Source organism: Botrytis porri (assembly GCF_014898465.1).
Source record: "Botrytis porri strain MUCL 3234 chromosome Unknown BPOR_001, whole genome shotgun sequence".
In the NCBI taxonomy this organism is placed as follows: Eukaryota; Fungi; Ascomycota; class Leotiomycetes; order Helotiales; family Sclerotiniaceae; genus Botrytis; species Botrytis porri.
In genome coordinates this window covers 2,737,244-2,755,566 of record NW_024066075.1, presented here as the reverse complement: position 1 = coordinate 2,755,566, position 18,323 = coordinate 2,737,244, and the positions used below count along the sequence as shown (strand labels likewise).

Here is an 18,323-nt window from a genome sequence, read left to right as displayed (position 1 = left end):
CCCGTCACCAGGACTGGTATTCAGTAGATGTTGAAAATAAACGACTGAAAGGTATGACCTGTCATGCAAGAGGCCAGGATTATGTGACGTTAAATTGAAATACAAGCCCTCAAGCCTTAGTAGCAGGCAAGGAGCTCTTTGCGTGCGAAACACCAAGATACTGAAATGCCGCAGTCTTTCTTGATATTGCGAGAATAGAAGGTCTGGCCGGTTGAGGTCAAGAAACTATGAACCGTCAGCAGATCTGTAAGTTTATCATGCAAAGTTAAAAGGATAGAGGCACCCAACGCCGAAAAGTACGATGGAATTGGATGGTACGGTCAAAGAAGACTGGAGCTGGATCATTGTGGATGGAACCACTTCAGAACAGTGGGAGATACCTGGGGATGTGATATAGAAGCAGCCTGATAAACGGTATATACACATCATCATATAGAAGCTCCTAAGAGTACTCCATTTCCATACTCCACAATGAGTTTTCGATCATAGGCGAATAGAGAGAAAAAAGAGGAAAGTCATGTGACCGACATGTGAGAGAACGACAGACATAAGATCTTTGACCTCTTTTGTAAAATCCAATAACAGAGTTGTACTTCTATAGAGGTTTCTTGAATCTACTTGATCCACGCAAGACAACGATAATGGAGTGGAGGAATGTTTGTTGATAGAGAACAGAAATGAAGTATGTAAACTTACCGAGACAATGATGAATGGGGATGGGATGTAGCGGTTATCCGAAAGAAACAATAGCTCTCCAGTATTAGAAGCCGAGAATTATGTAAGAGAATGGCTGGCTGTTCCGGTGTTGGGAAAGAATCTTAACTCGAGTCTTGAAATATAATAATGTCGAGTTCACAAGTTTATGGGTGGGTATTGTTTGTGAAGATGCAGAAGAAGGAGAGATGGATTCCAAATCGAAGCACCCGAGCCGATGAAATGCTGTGGCCTGTAATTATAGGCAAGAACTTTAGCATATAATTTTCCCCTCGAACATGACAAAAATCGGGAAATCAAGAAAATTTATTCTTTTCAAATTTGACATCAAATCGAATAGTCATTATTTGTATATGAGATTAATTAAAAAAAATCGAGAAGCTTCTGCTCTTTTTAATTCTCATTGAGATGGATCTTGAAAGGTCTATTGTTATAATTCAAAGTCGAAATGTTAATATATAAATATTTGATTTTATCCTCATGATTCAAGTGTACCGGTGGCACTACTGTTCATAGGATTCTACCCCAGCATATCTTCTGAAATGGTATCAGGTCAAGGGTGGGAAGAGTTGGTAGACAATCGGAAATCTTGATTCCATACATCACATCAATTGCCTGCACGTATCAAATGGAAGAAATTTACATGATGAAGACGGTATTATGTTCTTGAGCTTGTTTTCATTTTTAACGCTATCATAAGACATTCATCGTTACTCGGTAATAACTATTCATTTTAATGAAATTTGGCATCTGACATGGTATCAGAGCTTGCCTTTCAAGAATTCTCTGCCAAATGGTGGTCAGAGTCTTGATTACTTCCTAAAGACTGAGCAGAAATCTCCTACTGCTTGTTATCAACCTTGGAGATGTAGTGGAGGAGATCAAGGACACGACGAGAGTAACCCCACTCGTTGTCGTACCATGAAACCAACTTGACGAAGTTTGCGTTGAGGGAGATACCGGCCTTGGCATCGAAGATGGAGGAGTGGTTGTCACCGTTCATGTCAGTGGAGACAACATCGTCCTCAGTGTAAGCCAATATGCCTATATTACGATTAGTAAATTAGAATGGAAGAAAGATTAATAGAGTAACTTACCCTTGAGAGGACCATCAGCAGCCTTCTTGATGACGGCCTTGATCTCATCATAAGAAGCACCCTTCTCAATGCGGACAGTCAAGTCAACAACTGAGACGTTGGCAGTTGGAACACGCATGGACATTCCGGTGAGTTTGCCGTTAAGCTCTGGGATGACCTTTCCGACGGCCTTGGCAGCACCGGTGCTCGATGGGATGATGTTTTGAGCAGCGGTACGTCCTCCACGCCAATCCTTAGCGGATGGACCATCGACGGTCTTTTGGGTGGCGGTGTAGGAATGGATGGTGGTCATCAAACCTTCAATGATGGTGAACTCATCGTTGATGACCTTGGCGAGAGGAGCCAAGCAGTTGGTTGTGCAAGAGGCGTTGGAGATAACATCAACATCACCCTTGTAGGTCTCGTTGTTGACACCCATAACGTACATTGGGGCATCGGCAGAAGGAGCAGAGATAACAACCTTCTTGGCACCACCCTTCAAATGTGCCTTGGCCTTCTCGGTGGTGGTGAAAACACCGGTGGACTCGACAACGTAGTATGCCTCAGACTCAGCCCATGGGATGTTGGCTGGGTCTCTCTCGGTGTAGAACTTGACCTTCTTGCCATTGACCTCCAATCCATCGGAAAGGACCTTGATATCACCCTTGAATTGACCGTGGGTGGAATCATACTTCAACATGTATGCCTGTACATAATACGAATTAGCTCGGGTCCGTAATATCTGCGGGAGCTCCGATAGCGGAAACTTACGGCATACTCAGTCTCGATGAAAGGGTCGTTGACAGCGACGATGTCAATGTCATCATGCTCAATAGCATTTCTGAAGACAATACGTCCGATACGTCCGAAACCGTTGATACCAACTTTAGTAGGAGCCATTCTAGAACTGATGTTAGAAGATGTTTTGAGGAAGGGTCTTGCGACTTGTTTGTTGACCAAGATAGCTTGGGAAGGTTAAAATATAGCTTCGGATATAGCCGTTGAAGCTATAGATCACAAAGAAATGACGGCGGCGTTGAGGTTATGATGAGATAGATGTAAGAATACTTACTTGTGTGATTTTCTGATGATTCTTGAGATGATTTTGTAAAGGGAGACTTGATTGTTTATGTAGGAAAAGGAAGAAATGGGGGGGAGAGGGACATAAAGTTGGTGGGGTCATTGTTGAATCAATTTTACGGTAGCGCCCCTCCTTTAGCGTGGAATGCGTGTGTGTGGACCGTGCCGTGTATTGGATGATCTGGATTTCTGGATCCCTCCGTCCCTCCCTCGCTCGCTCGCCCCTCGTCCCTCAAATGATGATTCAAATGCTGGGCTCGCTGGGTATGTATGTGCTAGGTGTGTACTTTGCAACGCCAAGTTTTATCACAAAAGTCAGTGTTCCCTTCTTGAAGTGAGAAGTACCTACGTGTTACTCTTGTTCTTCTTGGTTTTGTTTGAGAGGTCGAAGTTAGTACCCAGCTAGGGATCTAGTATGAAGATTACTTTTCATATACCTAGTCATTACAAGGTTTTGTTGCTCGTGAGTCGTATGATGAATGAGAGACTTTCATGGCATCTGTTACTTGAACTTACTTCTATTCTAGTTCATGTCCAACAAGAGGTGACATATGAAACATACGGGACATACGGGATATCCTACCTAGGCACCGCACCTACTACTAAGCTTGGAGCACTGTAAGCTTCTGTTTGTACGTACTAGGTAAGCAAGCTTGTTAGGTGTTGAGCTCTGAAGTACTGGGTAGTATCCAAACGGGTGTCCAGATAGGTACTTAACGGCCACTCCCACATCAGCCGTTCACAATATCGTTACCACTCCTGAAAGTTATCTCTCGACTCCTCGAACCCCTCGAACCCCTCGAACCCCTCAAACCCCTCAAATACCATAGGTTGATATCTTGATATATCGGAAGCAGTCGCTCGTTGGCTTTTAGACCACGGTCACTCGGGTATATAGAGTGAGACAACCTATTAACGTTTATCCGTATCATCGCGACCCGAGGCGAAAGGATCTCGCTCTCATGGGATATCTAATTCTCATGGTATTTACAGACAAGATACATAAAGCCTATACATCCGGACATCCAGAATCTCCCAATCTCACCCGATCTTACCATCTCTCGGATTTCTTGGTCTTTGGGTCCAAAGCAATGCTCTCATACCGTATTGTGTCAGCCAATACTGAACACAATGAATCACTCCACCCACTTAATACACGTGCTGCTTCGAGATTTTCTTCCTACATGATAACTGTTGAGTGAGTCAAATGGCTTTATAATAAGAGTTCAAATCATAATCAATTTCGTATCATTTCGTAAATTGGTGAGGATGAGATCTTGAGCTTTGCTGAATAAGGGATTAAACCTCTCGACTCCATTCTCCTACGGCCTCATTTTCGGACTTTCTATTTTTCTCTGATAACGCCCCACGTACGGTGGCCAAACTGTGAAAAGCTTATGTTTAAGGGTTGAGAGTTGAGAAAGCAGCTGCAGAGAAGGCTTTTAGAACCATGAACAAGAAAAGATTTGTTTGCTTGTACAAAGTATAAATGGGAGCCCTGGAGTCTGGAGATGACCGAAATGCACATACCGGTATATATTATTTATGCATGATTACCAATTACTCAGATAGCAGTAGCCAACGCACCCCGCCGCTTGCAAATGTACCTCTAGCACGCGTGAAGAGGCACTTCTCACACAATCTGTGGTTCAAGCTTCCAGTTCTCAGATAGAGAAGATAAGCAGATGCCGCCAACTCAAAATGTTATAAATAGAGACTCTCGAGAGACTGGAGACTGTAACTTCATACCGGATCACTTCTGCAAAAGGTATCAATAGCAAATTGTACATACATTACACACTTGTTATTATTAAGGTAGTATCTAAACTCATTCCTCAACCCCCTCTATCATATTCAAAGCAAAACTCGGGTCTCAGACAATCTACTTCATTCGCTCAGCTCAGAGACAAGATCGATGGCCACTAGGCCTTTGCACCCCAGGTCAACAGCACAGCTGTCGAAGGATATATCTCAGGCTAGCAACCATGTACCCCACAATTGAAGAACTCGTCCCCCATCTCAAGGTGCGGAATTGATATCGATCTATGGACAATCGAGAGTATTTGATGAAGATATATTGAAAATGATAGATGTGGTATAGAAGTCGAAGACGGCGCCGGGATATCCAAATTATTGCTGTACTAATGCACCCGCTCACAAATGATGCCCGCATTCGCCAACCGCGGGATCTTATCGTCCATGCCGTCGGTAAATAAATTTATTTTGTTTTGTTTTTGCCTCTTTTTCGCAATCGGAACATCTACTCATATCACAACGAACAAGCGTTATTACCATGGCTGGGTACCTCAAGGTGTATACATACAAATAGATGTCCAATTCTACAGCCCATTCTTTGGAGAGCAATTTTTTTATATCAATCTCCCAATACCCGATATTGTTTCGCAGCGGCCTCACCATCCAATCGATATTTGATAATTTATAAACGTGCAAAAAATTTAATCATGGCCAACCGGATGACGTTGATTCGTCGAACCCAAGAGTCGTTGAATTTCAACCAAATGAAGTTGCAACGAGATCAAAAGAGCTTCAATCATAGCTTAGTAACTCATCATTTATTCTAGCCCAGAAAAATAGAATAGTTCATATCCCGAGAACTTCAAATCCCCCAAATTTGAAGATATAAACTTACCACGTGACTCTACAAAGTGGACCTCTAGTTCGCTTAACGAAAAGCGTCTCCAAAGTCATCCGATGCCCCATCCTCCACCACCCATTCCAACTCGTACGTAGCTCTATCCTCTACAGTTTGTATCAACACTAGTCCGCACGCACAACACCTCTCGAAATCTCCAACCCACAATCCTCCCCGTCGCAAACATGCTCCGCACATCAATTGTCCGCGCCGCCACGGGCTCTGCGGTTCGAAACCAGGTTCGATGTGCTTCCACTCATGCGATCAGTAATCCTACTTTGGCCGATATCGAGAAGAGGTGGGAGGGCATGCCACCGCAGGAACAAGCCGAGCTTTGGATGAACTTGAGGGATCGCATGAAGACTAATTGGGCCGAGTTGACTTTGCAAGAGAAGAAGGCTGGTACGTGAGGCTCTTTTTTTGGTGGGAGAAATGGGCTTTGTACACAGAGGTTTTGGGAAGGATGTATATGCTTGGATAAACTGCAGAGAGCTGCAAATTGAAGGCGGCTTATCGTATGAGTTTTTGGGTGGGAGGTTATGAGGGCATAACATACTGGGATGGACATGGAGATTAAAATGGGATTGAGATTGAGATTGAGCAAAACAACAAAGCTAACAGATAATGTGAACAGCTTACTACATTGCCTTTGGCGCCCACGGACCAAGAGCTCAAACTCCCCCAGGAGAAGGATGGAAGGTCTTTGGATACACAATGGGTGGAGTTGGTGTTTCCCTCGCCCTTTTCCTCTTCATTAGATCATTCGCAAAGGGATCTCCATCTACCATGAACAAGGAGTGGGAAGAGGCTACAAACGAATACTTGAGAGTATGTATAATCATTTTGAAAATCTCACAAATCTTATTCCCAACCGGGTTCTCCGTCCTTGAGCTTGAAATCTATCCAAAATATGCAAGAATATAAAACTAACAACTCTCCACCACAGTCTCAAAACTCCGAACCCATCAGCGGTCTCTCCTCCGAAGGATACTCCGGCCCCGGCCAAGTTCAATCTGCACCAAAGAAGAACTAAATTCTCCCTCATACCAACTATACATGATGCCAGAAAAGAAAAGAATACCTACCCTACTCGAAACGGTGCTATTCGAAAACTACCTGCATACAAACTCTTATTTCTTTTGTTGGATGGGTGTGAGCCTGGAGATGGATGGGACAGAAAATGAATGGGATCTACATGAGATGATGAAGCGGGGAGATTTCTTGTAAAGGAAGTCTTGACGGGTGGAAAGCATTGTTTTGTGCATAGAATTTGAGGGAGGGAAAATAAATCGGGGAATGCGGGAGACAGAAGTGAGCGAGGGAGATGAAAGATCGAATTTTACAATGAACCTTTTTGTACAACAGTTCGTGAATTATTCCCTGGTTTTTACGTGCGCATATTAAAAAGAACCATGGCTTTTGTGAATGCTTGGATTAGGTAGATTGACTGATTATAAAACGGAACTGTAGTTTTTGCATATCATATCTCAATCTGTAATGTTACATCACAGTTTCGTATGATACACATACACAACCAAAAGAGCCAAATGCCATTCACCCATTTCCAAATCTAGATAGATACCAGCCTCTTCAAATACACGATTCTTCATTCATCATCATCACTATCACCTGCTTCCTGTTTCCTGGCTTCATTGCTTATATCAAAAACCCGCAAACATACGCGCCGAACTCCCTCCCTCCCTCCGTACCTGTACATAGAGTGAAATCCTCCATCCATGTTGAAGGTATGCAGATGGTGCAGATGGATTGATCATGAAATTGGGGACAAAAATCAAAATCAACCATAGATACAAAAACCGGAATCAGGATTAGGTATCGCAACCAGCCTCCCTTCCTTTCTTCCCAAGAGAGATGCGGGGTTGTTCGTCGTTGTAATTTTTTCGAGTTGATCGAATAATCAGTCCTGGTTTGTGATGCGGTTCATCTTCTTGACTTTGTGTTTCTTCCTTGCCCTTGATGTGTTGTGATACAGTGTTTTCTTTGTTGGGCTTGGGAAATAGTTGTTCTGAGATCTTGAGACAACACATTAACTGCGATATGTGATGGAGAACCGAAAGAGAGCTTCCCATCTTCCATTTTGCATTCCATATCTCAAATCTCAAATCTCACATCCCGCCCTCAACAACAACCCTATATTCCTGGAAACTGTCCATGGACTTGTCACCATCACCATCTCCTCCTTTCCCCTCTCCATCTTTCTGCTTCTCTGAAATTCCATTCCGCTGTTTCCATAGCTCTTCTTCAAGCTCGATTGCTTCTTCGAAAATATTTCTCTGATTGCGTGGAAAGCAGCGGGGGAGACGTGTTTCACCCGTTCCATCTATTCCTTCGTTTTCTATACTCGGGGATGTAGATGTAGATTCGAGTCCCTTGACAAATGCTTCGTCCACAAGGACATAACGGATGTTAGGTGATGAGGGGCCTATAAACATGATTTCCTGCAAGACACTTTCCATAATGGAACGCAGACCTCTTGCTCCGATGCCTGTTCCTTTTTCTCCTTTACCTTTGTTTTCTTTAGACGAAGGAGAAGATGAGCCGTAGAGAGCTCGAGAAGCAATGGCTTCTAGTGCTAATTTGGTAAATTGAAGAATTATACCGTGGGAACCGTAGGTTTCGAATAGTGCTGTATACTGTTTAACCAAAGAATTGCGGGGCTCGGTGAGGATGGATACTAGTTGGGGAAGGGAAAGAGGGGAGAGCGACGTGGTTATTGGAATTCGGCCAAGAAGTTCAGGTATGAGGCCATAGGCTTGAAGGTCGGTGGGGGTGGCATGGACAAGGATATCCTTTTGTTTTTCTTTTGATGGGTTGGAGGAAAAGAAGGACGAAGATGAAGAGGAGAGAGAAGAATTAAACCCAATGGATGAACCGGTTGAAAGTCTTTGCGAAATTATTTTCTCGAGCCCGATAAAGGCGCCGGCGAATACGAAGAGGATATTTGAGGTGTCAATCGTATATTGTTCGCTTCTAGCAGGGGGGCTTGATTCTCGGCTTCCACGATCCATGCTTCGGTTTGAGTTGGAAGCGTTTTTATCAGATTTAGTGTTCACAGTGACAGTGGTTCCTTCAATCATTTTGAGAAGACCCTGTTGGACACCTTCGCCTGACACGTCACGGCCATGGGTCATAACAGCCGGTTTGGCTAATTTGTCGATTTCATCGAAAAATATTATGCCCGTTTCACACTTTTGGATGGAATTGGATGAAGCTAAGAGTAAACGTTCAATAGATGATTCAATATCAGTTCCAATGTAGCCAGCCTGGGTTAGGGAAGAACAATCGACTGTTGCAAAGGGCACTTCGAGAACACGGGCGAGAGTCTGTAGTATGTAGGTTTTCCCGACACCGGACGGTCCTAATAACATGAGATTTGATTTCTCAATGATAATACGGTTTTGAGAAGGGTCTTCTAGTGGTCTGGAACCTAGCTCGGGTTCTTCTTCATACTCGCGTTCACGGTACGAAGCATTCAGGTCGGCTGTTTGAATGGCGTGACCCACGTATTCATCTGGTAGTATGTTAGTATTTGGACGTTCCACGTGAAGTGGAAGAAAACAATTACTGTCAACGGGATGACTATTACGCTCCCGTTCATATAGATGCCTCCTACTATACTGATCCCTCCTTTCCTGTTCCTCGGCTTCCTGTCTTCTCAACTCTCGAACCCTCTGATAATGATTATAAATGGCCACACATGTGACTTTTTTGGCCCTATCTTGTCCAACAACGAATTTATCCAAATGATTCTTCAATGACAAAGGAGTAAGACTTGGAACCCCGTGTTTAGAAGCTTGAGATAGGGGACCTTTTGTTGGAGCTCCTGGCTCATATGATGAAGTCCAACCTTGCCCATCATAATCAGAGCGTCTGAATTGTGCATTTCGATAATGTCTTATGGATGAGAAATGGAGAGACCGGTGGCAAGTTCTCAGGATTCGAGGATTGGAATGGGAGATCCGGTTGAGTCCCGATATCGGGGACATGTTGTTGAATTGTATTTTCTCATCTGAGCAACAAACGGCCGTAAAGGGCTTGGGGATTTAAGGTGCGAGAATATCTATCAACTCTGATCATAACATGCTAGAAATCATTTGAACGTTTTGAGGCTGTACAGCAATGCACGTGAATGATTAATATCAGATATTGCGTGAGACAATGAAATGTCGATATCGGCGGTACTACGGTAACCGACGCTATGAGCATCTTGTTGCGGGGTGAGAGTTTTCTCATTGGTCCAAGCTAGTGTTAAAAATCTGGAGGTGTGCGGACTAAAATGGGAAGTGGGATGAAAACAATGAATGCTGATTTGAGTGAGGGATGAGTGAAGAAAGAAGAAAAAAGGGTTATTTATAAACTTTTCACTTTTCACTTTTTGACATTTGCATTTTTGGTTTCATACCTATTCGTCTCTAGTGTAAAACCTACTAAGGTTAGGTAGTTAGGCAGATATAAATGTAGGTGGTTAAAATAACTTCATGTTCCCGAGAGCTTCTATTACTTATCACTTATATCACTTATCACTTATCACTACCATTTCTTCGAGAATCTTCATACAAATTCAAAGAATCGTTCGTGGATTTTCTCATATGACAGGGATCGACGTCACTAATGCCAAACACGCACGAGCAGGATGGCTTGCAGGCGTTTACAACAAGGTCCAGTCAGGTCAGTCCCTTCACTCCAAATTCGCTTCACTCTGCTTTATCGTTAGTATTGCTAGGTAGGCCACCTAAGCTCGTAATAAAAGTACTTCCAGGTTTAGTTGGGCTTGGGTTCAGGCTGGAAAAGAGGTGAAATGGTTAAATTCTCTCAACAAGTTCATCCAAAAGTAGAAGAACTGGCAGATCCTTATTAGATAGGTAGGGAGGATAGGAGATCAATGCAAGCAAATCAAATATCAATAGCCACTTGTTACTCGTACAATGGCGAGAAAAAAAGAGTAATAAGACCCCGCAATATGCACAAGATTTCTCTACAAAACGAAAACATCATAAGTTGAATGAATAACTCCTTTTCTTTTCTATCTTCACTATCAACTTTTTCTATTCATCTCAATCTCAAGTTGAATCGTGTGTTAAGCGCCCCTCCCTTATTTTGTTTGCGCGGTTAGAAGAGAGCTCAACCATACATACCATCATACCCCCCCATCATCACCATCATCATAGCTCCTCGAATCCGGAGAGTACTGGGAACTAGGTAGGTATTTACTAGCTCGACTTTCCCCAATAAAATACTAATTCCCATTCCCCAGCCTCATACAATCTGTCCAAAACATTATCTGCAAGAATGGCTAATGTAAATGAACTGGCAACTACTTCAATTATGAAGAATGAAACACCAAAGGGAGTCCCAAATGACGGGACTGGTATGTTCAACGGTCTCCAGGCGATTCGCAATATTGACCAATTTAGGTGTTATCCAACTCGATCCATGGCTTGAACCATTCAGAGATTCTTTAAAACACAGATTTTCAAAAGCACAGCAATGGATTAAAACCATCGACGATACCGAAGGTGGTATTGAGAAATTTAGCAGAGTTTGTGAAGCTCCTGTAAATTCCCTGGTCATAACTAACCATATCAGGGTACTGAGAAGTTTGGATTCAACGTCGATAAGAAGAACAACATTACATATAGGGAATGGGCCCCGAATGCAACACAAGCATTCTTGATTGGTGATTTTAGTATTTCTCTCCCTCTTTCATAACTCCTAGGACGTCGAACATTAACATCGTATAGATGATTGGAACCGCGAGTCTTACCCTATGAAGAAGGATCCTTATGGGGTTTTTGAAATTGTCCTACCTGCAAAGGATGGCAAACCAGCTATCGCACATAATTCTAAGATCAAGGTAAACGGCTCTGGCTAACTGCTTTATTTAACCCCCGCTAACCCCACCAGATCTCTATGATTACACCTTCCGGCGAACGAATTGAACGAATTCCTGCATGGATCAAATATGTCACACAAGATCTCTCCGTCTCCCCAGTTTACGATGCTCGATTTTGGAACCCACCTGAGTCCGAACGATATGTCTTCAAGCATCCCAGACCAAAGAAGCCAGAGAGTGTTAGGGTGTATGAGGCACACGTTGGTATTTCTTCCCCAGAACTGCGAGTTTCCACATACAAGGAGTTCACAAAGAACATGATACCAAGAATACATCATTTGGGTTACAATGTCATTCAGCTTATGGCTATTATGGAGCATGCATATTATGCAAGTTTCGGTTATCAAATCAACAGTTTCTTTGCTGCAAGCAGTCGATATGGTACACCTGATGAGCTGAGAGAGCTCATAGATACCGCACATGGACTTGGTATCACTGTGCTGCTTGACGTAGTTCACAGTCATGCTTCCAAAAATGTATTGGATGGGCTCAATGAGTTTGACGGAAGTGACAGCTGCTATTTCCACGAGGGTCCTAAAGGAAAGCATGAATTGTGGGATAGTAGACTTTTCAACTATGGATCTCATGAAGTCTTGAGATTCTTGCTCAGCAATTTACGATTCTGGATGGACGAATACAACTTTGACGGATTTCGATTTGACGGTGTTACGAGCATGCTTTATACCCATCATGGAATTGGAACGGGATTCTCTGGTGGTTACCATGAGTACTTTGGTCCATCTGTTGATGAGGACGGTGTCGTCTACCTCATGATTGCCAATGAGATGTTACACCAACTTTATCCAGAATCGATATCTATTGCAGAAGATGTTTCGGGAATGCCCGCTTTGTGCTTACCCTTAGCACTCGGAGGTGTAGGGTTTGATTACAGACTTGCTATGGCCATTCCTGATATGTGGATCAAGATCCTCAAGGAGAAGAACGACGACGAATGGGATCTCGGAAATATCTGCTTTACTTTGACGAACAGACGTCATGGTGAGAAGACTATCGCATACTGCGAGAGTCACGATCAAGCATTGGTCGGAGATAAGTCCATTATGATGCACTTGTGTGACGCACAGATGTATACAAATATGTCAAGACTTACAGAGTTCACGCCAATCATCGAGCGTGGAATGGCATTACACAAGATGATTCGCCTCCTGACATCCGGTCTGGGAGGTGAAGGCTATCTCAATTTCGAGGGTAATGAATTCGGTCATCCAGAATGGCTCGACTTCCCTCGTGAAGGCAACAACAACAGCTTTTGGTATGCTCGTCGTCAATTTAACCTTCCAGATGATGATCTCCTCCGTTACAAAGCATTGAACGAGTTTGATTCCCATATGCAACATCTTGAAGCAAAGTATGGATGGTTACACAGTGATCAAGCTTATATTAGTTTGAAGAATGAGTCTGATAAGGTCATTGTCTTTGAGCGAGCTGGCTTGTTATGGATTTTCAATTTCAACCCAACCCAAAGTTTCGTAGATTACAGAGTTGGTGTCGAACAGGAGGGTACTTACAAAGCTGTTCTCAACACTGATACCAAGGACGTTGGAGGATTCGAAAGAATTGATTCTTCAACACGCTTCTTCACAACACCTTTTGCATGGAACGACAGAAAGAACTTTATTCAAGTATACATTCCAACCCGCACAGCAATAGTAAGTTTCCCTCTTAACACAGCTGATTCAAGAGACTAATTATATACAGGTGTTGGCACTTGAATCTACGCTATAAAAATTGGTAGATAAAATAGCAATTTGGCGGGCACGCGGGTCGAAGAAATGAGTAAAATGAACCTAGAATATGACCGAGAGATAGGAGACGGAAAAAGTATGCGGATTCTGCTTTTCAATGCCTACCTCTTTATGGTGATAGATTTATTTTAGCTATGTGAGCGAGCCTTTGCAGCGAAGAAAAAAAAATAGATTTTTTCATTTTCTCCCCCGCCAATCAAAAAAAGAAATCTTGGTGGGAAAATAAATATGTGATTATTCTTTGTAAATTCAACCAAATAATACTACAATTGTAATAATAATAATAAGTAGCTATCATTTGCATTGAACAGTTGTCTATCCCGTAATACATTTATTACATTGTGTGAATTTCCAAGATTTGGTCTCGTCTCTCTGATATCGACGTTGTTGTTGATGATCTCAACTCGGGTCAAAACGGGAAGTCGGAATTTACGCCATCACGTGGGGGTATACGCTAACAATTAGTCGAGAAGCTCATTTTGCTGCTGGCTTCAATTTACCTCCTCATTTTGCAATACCATACCTCCATCAATCTTTGTATCTCCACTCACATCTTCAACGCTCTTCTCCATCCGTAAAGATGTTCAGGAGGTACGTACTTATATTTGAAAATATTTTGCCTTATCGCAATGGGTGGCAATAGTCCAATTGAGCTGACTTTTAAACTTTCTATAGCGCCATCCAAAACTCTGCCCTCCGGGCTTCCAGAAGCGCCTTTAGACCAGCTTTGTCAACTGGTTTAAGAGCTGCTTCTGCTAGATTTGCTAGTGATAGTGCAGTACATGGCAAGATCCATCAAGTCATTGGTGCCGTCGTTGATGGTAAGTGGCATGGAAAATTCTTTTTCGGCAACGACGTCAAACTCCGGATCTAGGGATTATATGGGGGCGAGCTTTCAATACCCTGCAACTGCATACTGACCACATCTGAACAGTTAAATTCGATACCGAGAAGCTTCCACCCATTCTTAACGCCCTCGAGACCACCAACGGTGGTAACAAACTCATTCTTGAGGTCGCAGTACGTCAACAATACAAGGAATAAACAAACGTCGAATACGGACTGACAGGGATAACAGCAACATTTGGGAGAGAATGTCGTCAGAACTATTGCTATGGATGGTAAAAGAACTCGACCTTAAAGGATTCAAGCACAAAGGTTGACTCACCTCGTTTATAGGTACCGAAGGTTTAGTCCGTGGTCACCGCGCAACCGATACTGGGTCCCCAATCTCAGTACCAGTTGGTGTAGGAACCCTTGGTCGTATCATGAATGTTACTGGTGACCCAATCGATGAACGTGGACCTATTAAGTGTGATAAGAGGCTTCCAATTCACGCCGATGCTCCAGCTTTCACTGAACAATCTACCTCTGCTGAAGTTTTGGTCACCGGTATCAAGGTCGTCGATTTACTTGCTCCTTACGCTCGTGGTGGAAAGATCGGTCTTTTCGGAGGAGCTGGTGTCGGAAAGACTGTGTTCATTCAAGAGTTGATCAACAACATCGCCAAGGCACACGGTGGTTACTCTGTTTTCACTGGTGTTGGTGAGCGTACTCGTGAGGGTAACGATTTGTACAAGGAAATGCAAGAGACCTCCGTCATCCAACTTGATGGAGACTCCAAGGTCGCTTTGGTCTTCGGTCAAATGAACGAGCCCCCCGGAGCCCGTGCCCGTGTTGCTCTTACTGGTGTATGTATCATTTTTCCTTTTTTTTATCTTTTTTTTCTATTCCCACTGACCTTAGCACCTTCCCCCACTTTTCATTCACTCCTTACATTTCCTTGATACCTTCATAAATTTCCCTCGATATCTTCATACTTTCCTTTAACACATTCATGCCTTCCCTTAACAACTTCATACCCTCTTTCAACACCTTTCTACCTTCCTCGAGATCCCATACCTTCCCTTAATACTTGTCTATTTTCTCGTCGCACCTTCCCACTACACTCTTGCTTTCACAATGGAGTCTCCATACTTCTTTCATCTCTTCTCCCACTTCTTCTTCTTCGTCTTCTTCTTCGTCATGCCACTACGAAGTCGAAGTCGAAGTCGAATCTCAAGGAAGGTTGGTTGAGTTCGTCCGGTTCGGAGTCAAAGACAATGTCTAAATCGAAGTCGACAACGTCTTCAAAGCCAAAAAATCATGGTTCGGCTTCTGTGATGAAGACTTGGTTGAAGACAAATCCAACATCGACCAAGCCATTCCAACAATCGTCGAATCAAACGTTGGCCAAGTCAACAACCAAAAGCTTGACCTCCCCAGCATTAATCGACTATGTCGATCGTCTCACTTCTGAACAACCTTCGACGTCGATTGAATCTACAACTTAGTTTGAACCATCTGCGAGGTCGTTGGAATCGTCCGGCCAAACGTTGGGTCAAACGTCGGCATCAGGAGCCAAATCACAGAATCCTATGTTTGAATTGTCTGCCATTGACCTCAACAATGACATTGGCGAACTGACCAATATCATAATCAACAATCAATCACTTACATTGGATCAATGGTGGCCATCGCTACCTTTGGGAACAAATCCATCGTCTGGTTTATCCGTCATCGACCTCATCGATGACCTAACGTTTAGGATCGTCAACGTTGACGCTCCCCAATGGTATATAAACCCTGACTTCAGAGAACTCTTCAAAGACCGTAGCAATTACGATAGTATTGCCGATTGTTCACCTCTGTCTTTGGCTCCGAATCTTGGCGCTTTTCTTGAAGCAAATAGACCACCTACGATAGCGTTCTTCAAAACTCTTCCTTCACCATAATCTGGACCGACTCTGCAGTGGGGTATTTCTGCTTTAGTGTTCGAAAAGCATGGTCACCAACCCATGTTGTATGTTGGTTCTGGTACTTCTACATCACATGGAGTCAGTGGTAGACTTAAGGGTTACAAGCTAGGCTCTAGCAATCTTCCACGCTTCGTTAACAAGGCTTTCAATGACGGGTTTCAACTGTCTCATCGTGGACTCTTATATTGGACTGACATGCCGTCACCAGGTCTTGTTCCTCGTGTTCGAGATCGGTTCTTAGCCGTTGGAGCAATGTTCACCGTCATTCTTCATGCTTGATTTGCTGCCATCACAGATATTTATCTTAAACATCTATACATCTGGCGTCGAGATATAGTGGAGTGGAAACCTTTATGCTCTCATATTTCACTTAATGAGGGCATTCGAGGAGATCTCATTCTCAGCAAAGAGGAACTTGAAGTCGCTGCTGCTATCCGCGCTGCGAGAGTCACAGAAATTAGGCAAAATGAAAAGTCAAAGACATCGATCAAAGAGGCGTGCTGCTGATCCAGTAGCGTACCGTTTGAGGGTTCGCACGGACAAGAACAAATGGGCTGAGAACAATAGAGACAAGGTCAACAAGACGGCTACAAAAATAGGACCAAAGCAAAGGAGAGCCAACGCTTTTACTGCCATACATGCGAGCTTGCTCTGCAGAGTGACCTAGCCTTCAAGAAGCACATCCTCACAATCGACCACGTCGATCGTCTGGCTGGGGTTGAAAAGTTTGCACCTACCAAGAGTGCCATTGCCGTTGCTGCTGTCCGTGCTACAGCAAAGGCGAATAAGACTCATTATTGCCTAACGTGCAAAAAAGCTTTCGATAATGACTGCAGTCTGACTAGACATAAGGCTACCAAGCTACACGCTAAGAGAGTCGAGCGACTCAAATCTTAAACAACCTTTCACACATTTCACAACATCATCTTGGAACTAATACAACTTATATTTATGTACAATTACTAACAAATGTTATAACATTTAGTTAACTATAGCTGAGGAATTCCGTGAGCAAGGACAAGATGGTGAGTTTATCTTCATTCATTTTCGAAGATGGGTGATTTTACTAACTTTTTTCACTAGTCTTGCTCTTCATCGATAACATTTTCAGATTCACCCAAGCTGGTTCCGAAGTCAGTGCGCTCCTCGGTCGTATTCCATCTGCTGTCGGTTACCAACCTACTCTCGCCGTCGACATGGGTCTTATGCAAGAACGTATTACCACTACCACCAAGGGATCCATTACCTCGGTCCAAGCTGTCTACGTACCAGCTGATGATTTGACTGATCCTGCCCCTGCTACCACCTTCGCCCATTTGGACGCCACCACTGTCTTGTCCCGTGGTATCTCTGAGTTGGGTATTTACCCAGCTGTCGATCCCCTTGACTCCAAATCCCGTATGTTGGATCCCCGTGTTGTCGGACAAGATCATTACGATACCGCTACCCGTGTCCAACAAATGTTGCAAGAGTACAAGTCCCTCCAAGATATCATTGCCATTCTTGGTATGGATGAATTGTCAGAAGCTGATAAGTTGACTGTCGAGCGTGCCCGTAAATTGCAAAAATTCTTGTCTCAACCATTCACTGTTGCACACGTTTTCACTGGTATCGAGGGTGTTCTCGTTGACTTGAAGACCACCATTGCCAGTTTCAAATCTATCATGAACGGAGAGGGTGATGATTTGCCAGAAGGTGCTTTCTACATGGTTGGTGACTTTGCATCAGCACGTGCAAAGGGAGAGAAGATTCTCGCAGAATTGTAAGTTATTATCATTTGAATATCTCCTATGTAATTGCAATACGCTAACGTTCATGATTTATAGGGAGAAGCAATAGATGAGATGATAGAAAGGGGATGATGTGTATAATTCCAGATGGATGAGAGATGAAGATGAATGAAAAGGGGAATGGGTAGGCAGCGTTGGAGCTTGGGCTGTGTACAGACTTGGGAAGGTCCGAGACAGAAAAATATCCTCTGATTATCGCATCGCCTTTTAAAAGCTAAGCCTTGTAACAACTCACCAACTATTTTCTTTATTGATGTTAAATGATTTGATGTCTGATTGCTTGCTTAGTTGGAGAATGTTTTATGGGATGTGATTTGATGTATTGTGAATGTTTTGAAGTATTGCATGTATACTAGGTATTCTAGTTAATTTTAGGTATTCATGCCATCATTTAAGACATGAATATCAACGACCTCAAGCCTCCTATAGTGCCATCATCAATATGACTTTGCTGCTGGGGCGAATAGCAACAGACTAAGGTTCAATATCTTAAGACAAATTTTACATTGAGAAGCTTGAGTATGCACGTGCA

General features: G+C 43.3%; 5 protein-coding genes across 5 annotated transcripts; 3 read left to right on the top strand and 2 right to left on the bottom strand.

The window, feature by feature from the left end:
• Positions 1-1,555: 1,555 nt before the first annotated feature.
• EAF01_000751 (uncharacterized protein) lies at positions 1,556-2,690 on the bottom strand (the record flags this gene model as incomplete). The annotated part of the gene is made up of 3 exons (XM_038909001.1): positions 1,556-1,758; positions 1,812-2,496; positions 2,562-2,690. The coding sequence occupies 3 exons, from the start codon at positions 2,688-2,690 to the stop codon at positions 1,556-1,558; spliced, it is 1,017 nt and encodes a 338-aa protein (XP_038775907.1).
• A 3,018-nt stretch (positions 2,691-5,708) lies between these two features.
• EAF01_000750 (uncharacterized protein) lies at positions 5,709-6,556 on the top strand (the record flags this gene model as incomplete). Its single annotated transcript, XM_038909000.1, has 3 exons — positions 5,709-5,925; positions 6,158-6,351; positions 6,470-6,556. 3 exons carry the CDS (start codon positions 5,709-5,711, stop codon positions 6,554-6,556), a joined length of 498 nt encoding a protein of 165 aa, XP_038775906.1.
• A 1,093-nt stretch (positions 6,557-7,649) lies between these two features.
• Positions 7,650-9,530, bottom strand: EAF01_000749 (uncharacterized protein; the record flags this gene model as incomplete). Its single annotated transcript, XM_038908999.1, has 2 exons — positions 7,650-9,055; positions 9,110-9,530. 2 exons carry the CDS (start codon positions 9,528-9,530, stop codon positions 7,650-7,652), a joined length of 1,827 nt encoding a protein of 608 aa, XP_038775905.1.
• A 625-nt stretch (positions 9,531-10,155) lies between these two features.
• Positions 10,156-13,183, top strand: EAF01_000748 (uncharacterized protein; the record flags this gene model as incomplete). Its single annotated transcript, XM_038908998.1, has 8 exons — positions 10,156-10,212; positions 10,713-10,743; positions 10,799-10,912; positions 10,959-11,083; positions 11,131-11,230; positions 11,286-11,398; positions 11,449-13,107; positions 13,157-13,183. 8 exons carry the CDS (start codon positions 10,156-10,158, stop codon positions 13,181-13,183), a joined length of 2,226 nt encoding a protein of 741 aa, XP_038775904.1.
• Positions 13,184-13,550: 367 nt separating this feature from the next.
• Positions 13,551-18,316, top strand: EAF01_000747 (uncharacterized protein). The gene is made up of 8 exons (XM_038908997.1): positions 13,551-13,794; positions 13,879-14,024; positions 14,138-14,223; positions 14,282-14,324; positions 14,383-14,894; positions 16,987-17,026; positions 17,085-17,763; positions 17,828-18,316. Exons 1-8 carry the CDS (start codon positions 13,784-13,786, stop codon positions 17,838-17,840), a joined length of 1,530 nt encoding a protein of 509 aa, XP_038775903.1. The 5' UTR covers positions 13,551-13,783; the 3' UTR covers positions 17,841-18,316.
• The last annotated feature ends 7 nt before the right edge of the window (positions 18,317-18,323 follow it).

Bases quoted from the DNA above. Each gene is read 5' to 3' on its own strand.
- EAF01_000747 (XM_038908997.1), top strand. The intron at 14,895-16,986 runs GTATGTATCATT...TATAACATTTAG, and splicing joins CCCGTGTTGCTCTTACTGGT to TTAACTATAGCTGAGGAATT. The intron at 17,027-17,084 runs GTGAGTTTATCT...TTTTTTCACTAG, and splicing joins CCGTGAGCAAGGACAAGATG to TCTTGCTCTTCATCGATAAC.